This window comes from Pygoscelis adeliae, unplaced genomic scaffold (genome assembly GCF_000699105.1).
Source record: "Pygoscelis adeliae isolate BGI_AS28 unplaced genomic scaffold, ASM69910v1 Scaffold63, whole genome shotgun sequence".
Lineage (NCBI taxonomy): Eukaryota > Metazoa > Chordata > Aves > Sphenisciformes > Spheniscidae > Pygoscelis > Pygoscelis adeliae.
The window spans coordinates 2,519,909-2,528,782 of NW_008824414.1; the positions used below are offsets into that span (position 1 = coordinate 2,519,909).

Here is an 8,874-nt window from a genome sequence, read left to right on the forward strand (position 1 = left end):
CTGTGCAGGCACGGCTTCAGTCCGAATCTCAGACGTGCTCTGAGCAGATGCTTGGGAGTTTTGGGATGCAAGTCAGTTGTACTGCACCTAGGGGAAGTAGTATTCATACCAAGGAAGCACAGGCTGGGTTTGAACTGGATTTCTTACCCTTTTCAAATCCAGGAGGGCTCTTGCGACATCCTTAAAGGGCACAAATGGGGGTGTCTTTGAGGTCCATTTGTGGACTGCATGCAGCTTACAAATAATAAAACTATAAAGAGATAAGAAGTGGGACTTGTGCAGAACGTTACCTTTTACAAACATCATATAATACTGCGAGAGGATATCAAATGTGTTTCAAATGGCAAATAAAGCGCAGCACAACAGCACAGCCCTTGAGACTCTTCTGAGAAGGATTGGTTGGTTTCTTTTTTCATTTAATGTTCCGTCTCATAGTTCTGGGTTGTTGTTGTAGACAACATCGTTCTTCCCTTCTGCCTCTCGTTTCTCCTACCAGAATTTGTCATAATTGAAAGGAATTTCTCTTATGACCGTAATTACAAAACGCATTTAGGAGGGAGGCAGGCATGGGACTTGCGTTGTGGAATAAAAGCTGCATCGGCTTTTTTTTTTTGGTTTTGTAATTTCTAGCAAACAACAGCCAGATTTCAACAAGCAGAATCTTTGTCTTATCCCATGTGTCATGCACCTATAGAGAAAAATCACCATGCTAACAACAGAGTGGTTGGGTTTTTTAATATCCCATCTCTTGATAACTGAACAGGTTTGGTTACCAATTGTCACTTGTTGCTCCTGGGCATGGAGTGAGCTACTGCATACTTTCAAATGGCCTCAAATAACTTGCATAGATGTAAACTTACCCTCTATATACTCTGGATTGACTATTTTACTACTTTTTCTGGAATGAGCACCTATACTTTGTCATACTGGTTTGCACAGAAACTGTCCTATCCCTTGGTATAAGCTTGGCGTTATTTCACAACCCTGCAAAGCTAGAAACTCACCTTTCAATGAGAAACACGTTTTCTCGTCAGTACGGAAAATCGCCGAACACGCATGTGAAATTCGTGGCGTCCTCCTTAACGCGTGGTGAGCATGCAGAGATAAACTGCAAGGACGTGGCTCATGTCAGCTCTCACTTACAGCTGAGAGGAGTTAATAATTGCACTGGGGAGAGATGGCAGGGAGGAAGGATGGCTGTTTGTTGGGAGAGGGCATGGGCAATTATAGCTCGCTTCCATACGTTGCAGTTGGCAGCAGGTGTAGGCTGGAGAATGGTGATGCTCCATTTTGGAGAAGATGTTCTTCAGCAGCGTGTTGCTGCACATCACTTAGAAATGTGGCCCAGCAGTTGCGGAACAGAGGATGTGCTGGTCAGGACAACCCCAGCTACATGGCAAGGGGAGAATTTTGTCCATAATGTTGTATAATGTAGTATACACCCTGCAAATGATGACCATCATCAAGGAAAGCTGTCCCTACAGTCCATCAAAAACTGCAAAGCTAATGATGGGCTGGGCAGATAATCGTGGGAGAGTTAATTGTAAGGTTCGATATGGCATCTTGTCAGCAGAGATAAGTTGTCACGTTTTCCACTTGAGCTGAAACTAAATGATTGTAAAATAAGTTATGAGTGTCCTTGGGCCTGTCTGCCAGAATGATGGCTAAGAATACATTCCTGGCCCATCAGTCTCAAGCAGCCCGCTTGATATTTATGCGAACTGAATGTTATTTTATTCCCCCTCTAGTCATGCTTGTCAGCTTCCCGAGTGAAAAGTGAAACTGCTTCTTTGACTCATACTTCAAGTATTGAAGCTCGGAGAGGCTGCAGATTGTTATTATTATTACTAGTATTATATATTTTTTCGGGTGTGCGTTGAACATTGATGCCCGATTGGGAAGAACTAATGGCTGACATTGAACGCGCGGGATGGCTGCAAAACAGCCCATCCCAACCCAGTGAAACGCGTCTTATGAGTTCCAGTGCCTCTGTCAAAGCTGGTTTAGATGTGGAGTAATGAGGCGCTTGCTTTTTTAATTTGGCGTGCCTTTTTCCTTGCCTTTTTTTTTTTTTTTTTTTTTTTTTTTTTTTTTAATATTTAATAGTGCCAGCAGTGGTCGTCTGTTCTCAGGCGTGGTAATTGATACAAAATAAAATGCATTATTTGTATTCAGTCAGGAGTATGAAATTGCATTCAGCGGGCTGAAGCCTGAACTCATTTGCAGTTTTCCGAAGCCGGGCTTTCAGGAGCCCTCTTTTCAATTTGAAGAATACCTTGTCAGGCAAGAGAAGTAGTGGGAAATGGGAAAGCACAGCATGTAAGCCTAGCGCCTTTTGATTGCTCATATTTTAAACCAGTAGAATGTTAAATAACTTCCATCTTCAAAGGGTGGTCTCTGAAACCAGGAATATGGGGCATTAATACACCAACAATATCAGCTCGGTACCCGTTTATGAGCGACTCGTGTTTCTTTTCTGGTTGAGGGGGAGGGAAAGCTTCGGGCTCTTCGCTTCAGAGCCGTTTGACCCAAGGACAGCAGGTTATTACCTGGAAAGGGCTGCGGATCACGAGGATTTACCATAGGAGGTTAATTCTTCAGCTCTCCGATGCGAGTAGTCGGACTGCACATGGATACGCATACTCATTTTTCAGAGCTCACAAGCAGGTTTTGTTGGTGCAATTTATAGCCTAGAAATTAGACTAAGCTGCAGTAAGCGTACAGATCTGTGTTAATAGCTGAAAAATGTATTCTGTGGGTTTGTGTCAGGGTGTGGTTTCTTCACCATTTTACGAGTCCAGGACATCGTGGTTGATGGAGTCACACGTGGCGATGAATGCAGCCCTCGTACGCCTGCCTCGGGGACCAGAGTGCTTCGGCACACATCTCGGCATCGCGAATATTTGGAAACAAGCTTTTTGAAAGGCATGGGAGAGGGTGGTAGAGCTGTTTTTTCCTGGATTTTTTTTTCCTCCCTTTGAGCAAAATGGTAATTCTTTTTAAAGTGAAAGCTGAGAATGAGGCCTGTCGATGTGCTACTTGCCTCATATTTTCTGAGGGGAAAAAGTGAAGTGTTTTGAGATATTATGTTAGATATGAGCAAGCCTTCCTGGCTGGTGTGCTCTCTGGGGTTTTTCCATGATATTTATGAATTTTCTGGGTTTTAGCAAGCAAATGAAAAGCAACAAGGTATATTTTTGGTGCCCCGTGGCAGAACTTGCTGCCACAGCTGGGCCCCTTCCTTGCAGTGCCTGGCTCTGCGGCTGGCCTATCTCAACAGAGCAATTTTCATGTCATTGCTGCAAAGGAGATTTTTTTGTGTGGGGTTTTTTTTCTTAAGTACCCAACGTATGAAACCTCAAGTCTCAAACTGGAGGTCAATATTTAGGACTAGCAGTAACCACCTTGCATCCATGGTCATGCCTTTGTATTGCTGGCATCCTCTTTTGTATCTTCTCTCCGTGTCAAGGAGCCAAAAGTATCTGTGTCCCCTTTGCCAAGAACATGCTGAGCACTGGCATGGATTCTTATCATGGTTTGCCTTCCTCTTCACCTGGAGAGACGGCAAACCCTTGCCAGGATAGATGCATAAGGAAAAGAACAAAAATCCTTAATACAAAGCTTATGTTTGATTTGGTCTCTATTGCCAGGCGATTAGCTACATAATTTATCCCCCACTAACAACTTGCAGCACAACTGTGCTTAGAAGGTAATTAGTAAGTAAACTTTATTAGGAAAAAAAACCAAGTAAGTGTTTCTTTGTCAAATAGGCAGTTGTATGGGGATTTAACTACTCAAAACAATCAAAAATTACTTTTTAAATAGTCTTTGGCTTGATATTTTTCGAATGTATGAATTCACTTTCTTAAGTGCAATCCTGGATTTGCATGTAAGTGCAATATGGTATCTAGCCAGGGTTCTGGGAACAGCTTCACTTTAAATAATAGCAAGCACTTTACTTAAAGTGTAGGATGTTATGTTAAATTTTATAATTAAAAACAAAACCAAACCAACAAAATAAAAATGCATTTAGCACTAATCATAGCCAAAAGATTGGTTGCAATTAAACTAAAATCATATTACCAACCTTGGGGAAAAATACTGGATTAAGGTTGCTTGAGTATTTGCTATGCGAAAGGACCCAGATGGAGAGCAAAATTTCAAGTATGTCTTCATTTCCTAGACTTCTGTTAAATATTGCTGTTAGATGTTTCTTGACTGAAAAAGAGAAGAACTACTCAAAGAGAGTTCACGTATTACCAGCTGTTACATGGACCAGGGAAGAGACTGTGGGTGTCTCCTTAAGAGAGAGGGGCGTCATCGACCTTTAATTTTGATTTGGTTGAGCAAGCTAATTGGTGGGAGAGGGGAGAAAATGACTCTGTCATTAGTTCTTAAAATTGTTGCATGTTATGCTACATAGCTAATACAGTGGGAAACTAAACATGATGAACATGGGTTTATTTTTTTTCATTGGGAGCAGATACGGAGTGACCCATTATCACACAATATTAATTGTACCAGGCATGTGCACCTTGTTTTCCCACCTTTATTGCCATTACCACCTTTTCTATGTGTGTCTGTCTCTAATATTAATGAAAGCAGATAGTGTTCAGAGGACATTGGTTTATCTGTGTTCCGTTATGTATTAAAATGTCCTGGCGTTACACGAGTTAATTTGAGGATCAGTAAGATCTTTGTAAGAAAGAGCAATTGGAAGTAATAAAGCGATTTCCCATTGGTTTTTGTGCATTCCAGCTGGCCTGCTTCTAAAATTGATGCAGAGTCCTGTTGATTTAATAGGACTTGAATCAGAACTTCAGCCGAGTTGCTATTTTGTACCTTTTTGAAAAAGTAATGGATATTGTTAGGAGACTCTCCTGTAGCCTTTGGAAGTCAATGAGCTCAAGAAGTTAGCTGCTAACAGAAAGCAAGGGATTCTTGGATTCTAGCAATCATTAATTTAAATTATACAGTATTTTTTATTTTTCCTTCTTTTTCTTTTTTTCCCCCAAACTGCAGATACCGGGTTAGGAGATTCTGTGTGTTCAAGCCCAAGTATATCCAGTACGACGAGCCCCAAACTCGATCCACCTCCTTCACCTCACGCCAACAGAAAGAAACACCGCAGGAAGAAAAGCACAAGCAATTTCAAAGCTGATGGTATCTCAGGCACAGCTGAAGGTAAGCTTACTCTGTGGTGGAAGTCTGAAGTCTGGAATGGTGAAAACACCATTCCAAAGAGCATTGTTAAGTACAACTCAACTACGCCATTGGCTTTGCATACAAAAGGTAAAGAGAATTGTACTGAAGTAGAGAAATTAAAGACTGATCTTTTAGCGATGAAGCTGAATGATCTGAGGCATCACACAATGGTGAATTTGACTGTCTGAAGCATGTTTGGACCCGATTTTTTTAATAAATAAAAAAGTGTCCCAAGTTAATATGAAGCATCGTTAGCCATAAAGGTATGGTACAGGCATGCTTGTAAGGTTAAAAAGAAAGACAAAGTCAGGTTCACTCAGTAGCCCATACATCACGTTAGAACTTGTATGTTTTTTCGGTATTAAATCTCATGTTATCTCTTCTGCTTAGACACACCCTGAGCTCTAGAATCACGAACACTTCTGATGCCTGTTATTGTTTGAATATTCAGCTGCCCATGGAAAGATTGTGTTATTTGAAGATAAAAAGGAAAAGGGGAGAGTTTAAATGTTTGGGTTCTTTTTTAAGAACCAGAAAGCAAAAGCCAAAAAGAACTTCTTTTTTTCTCTTAGTTTAGCTTACTATTTCCACCACGAACACTGCTATAGCTGTTCAATGCCCTTCTGAAGGGGTAACAATGTGTACAGTAGCCAGATATGATATAAAACATGCTTGTATCTTTAGAAAAGAAGAAAAGAAACATGCTAGGATTCAACCAAAAGAGCTCCAGAAAAAAGATGAACAAGGGTAGTTGGAAAGCTCAGAAACTGGGGAGTCAACATATAAGAGAGATGAAAAACGGAGACAATGGAATAACATTGTTGGAAAAGGGGAGTGTTGAGTAAGAAAAAGATGCAGTTGTAAGCATTGGAGAGTAAAAATCAGCTAATTCCGTATCAAAGAGCATTGGAACAAGTTCTGAAAAAAAGATGACAATTGCGGACAGCTGAAGAGACATTAAAAATAGATGTGATAATAGTATACAACTGAGAAGGGGCATGTTAACTACTACTTAGTTATCCGTATTTTCCATTTATTTAATTTGTCAATTGCACTTCTATCACATATGGAATTTATTTCCCCAGCTATCTATACAAATCCTTTTTTAAAAGCCATCAGCTTTTTTTCATAATAGCTCCTGTTGCTTTCTCTTTCCAGTCATTTAACTATCTTTACTGTTAGTTTCCCCGTAGTTTATGGCCTGAAGCCAAATTTTATTTTAACCTCTCGTTTTTAATTTGTCGTCGTCTTTTTTTTTTTTTTTAACAATCCCTTTTACAACACTTATTTTCATACCTCAATGGCAAGTTATAGAGGGGATTTTTCAGAGCACTCACCATTGGTCCAAGACTATTTTGTTGAAGTCAATATGAATCAAGACCAGCTGGATATCAAAAGCCTTTGAAAATGTCTAAGTAGTTAATACATGTATGTTTTCTTTCTCCTGGGCAGATTATTTTCACAAGTCACTGGAGCTGGAGCCTGTGTGGTCCCAGTCTGCGGGTGCAGACTTCTGACCCACAGCAAGCAATGGGGGATTTGCAGTTGTGCATCTTGCCCCTGAAATCCCTGCTCTGATTGGAGTGGGGAGTACGTGCTCCTTCATCCTTCTCTGTTTTCTCTTGTTCTTCTCCTTGTCTTCCAGCATCATAACATGCTAATCTGAAATCCTTTTGCAATAGCTTTACAAAACTGTCCTCTTTCATATACATGGGATAAATATGCTTCCAGAAGGGCAAGAACTGGCTGGCTAGCAGCACCAAGTGATACAGAAGGAGCCTTAAAAGTAGCAGTGAGTGCTGACACCTGCTTTTACAGGTGTAAAAACATTACATTAGCCCTACGTTAGCCCATCAGCTTTCTTTGACCTGCCTCTTCTTACATGTCTTCCAAGATGGGCACTCTTTTCTGGCTTGGGGCTCACAGTTGTCTGTCGTGGGTGGGCCACAGTGCTTGCTAAATTATTTATTTTTATAACATCTCTTTTAAAGCACAACCCAGTGAAAAACAGCGATTGGCCACGAGAACAGAAGTGCAACTTTTTACACAGCATTCTTGCCATGTGTGAGAGGAACTCTGGGCATCCTTCAGCAAATAACGAATCTTACTGGCCCTTGAATCCTTAGCAAGGTTGGGAGGAGATCCCTGACAGTTAGGACAGTCAGCCTCGTCTGTCAGCGGTAGCTGAAGGAGAAGGCAATGAAGTGTGCTCGAGTTCCCTGTGCTTTTAGAAGAAGGGCATCTCAGAAAAAGCAATAATGATTGTAGATTCCCATGAAGTACTTTCTAGAAGGACTTAAGAAAGGGTGGGGGTTGCTTTTTTCCAGATCCTGGCATGTGGGCAGTTGCAACCTTTGTCTGTATTTTCTGGTACTCATGTTGGTGCAAGCCGAAAGTCACATTTGGTATGCTTTATGGTTGACCAGACAGGTAACGTTCATCTCTCTGAGCTTGCTGTGATGCTGAATGATGGCAGTAACTCCGGTCCTGGGCCAACCTATGTCACAAGCCAGCTGGTGGCGGGCAGGGGCTGTCTGATATGCTTTGGGCTGTTACAGTTTTTTCTCCATGTTATAGGATGTAGCATTTTCAAGTCTGCCTTGTGATTCAGAGCAGTTTTCAGTTCAGTAATTCAGCCTTTTCTCCAGAAAAGGTTTATTTCCCTGTTCTCCAATGCTTGGCTACAAATCTGTCCAATGACCCTAAAAGATTTCCTTTCTGATTTTTCTTCCTCCACACTTGCAGTAAGCATAGATTTAAACCCTCAGAGGTGTTCATCTGGGTTACTGCAGTTTTGAAGACCACAAATCCGAATTAAACAGTAAAAGGAAGATGTTCTGAGATGCATGCTTTGCCTTGGCAACTTTGATCAAGCGTTTGAGATACGGCAGGTGACTTATTGAACACAGGGGTACAGAAGACTGTGGTGATAATCGTGGGAGAACCATACCTTCACTCCTTCTAGAAATCCTGAGTTCACTGTGAAAAGGAGGAGGAGGATCCTCCTGCAGTAGCTATTCTCAGACAGTTACAATAGATCAGAGTTAAATGATTTGGGTAATTCTAGATTTTATGTTGCCTTCCTTTGGGTCCAGGCACGTTTCAAGTGTCAGCTTTCAAACAGAAATTCTGGGTTCCTTCATTTTTGTCTGTAGTAAAGCTTAGGTGTTCAATGAGGTTTAAATCTGGTCTTCAGCAAATTCTAGCATTTTTACTGCACTTTGCTGTCTTTTTTTCTCCTTGAACATGCCTGCTTTGATCACTGACCTCTGCCCAAGTATTCAGATATCACGATGATGGACACTAGTGAGCCCAGGGTGATTCACTAATTCCAAGGACTGATGCTCATCCCTTTTATGCCCGTCCATAAAGGTCATGCTGATTCTTCTTTCTCCACACTATCTGCACATGCACAGCCCTCTCTTTCTCGGATTGATTCTTTCATCTTACTTGGTTTGTCTTTCTACAGGTTTTCTGAGACAATGGTTGCAGCAACAAAAATACTAAAGCAACTGTGCTGCAGTTGGATGAAAATTAAAATTCAGTTCCTATTTTGGAAGATCAGATTCTTGTGAAATTTTTCCAGTGCAATGAAACCCAGAGAGAAGTTTTTTAGTTCTCTACACAGAACTTGTCAGTGAAAAAAATTTTCAGTGTTTTTGAGGGTAA

General features: G+C 41.1%; 1 protein-coding gene across 2 annotated transcripts in view; it reads left to right on the forward strand.

Moving 5' to 3' along the window:
- The window catches only part of AGAP1 (ArfGAP with GTPase domain, ankyrin repeat and PH domain 1), a 267,477-nt gene that overhangs the window by 170,737 nt on the left and 87,866 nt on the right, over positions 1 to 8,874 (forward strand). For both annotated transcript variants that reach the window (XM_009320776.1, XM_009320777.1), the window contains one exon: positions 5,023 to 5,184. In XM_009320776.1, coding sequence (XP_009319051.1) covers positions 5,023 to 5,184 — 162 coding nt within the window. The remainder of the gene's footprint in view (positions 1 to 5,022; positions 5,185 to 8,874) is intronic.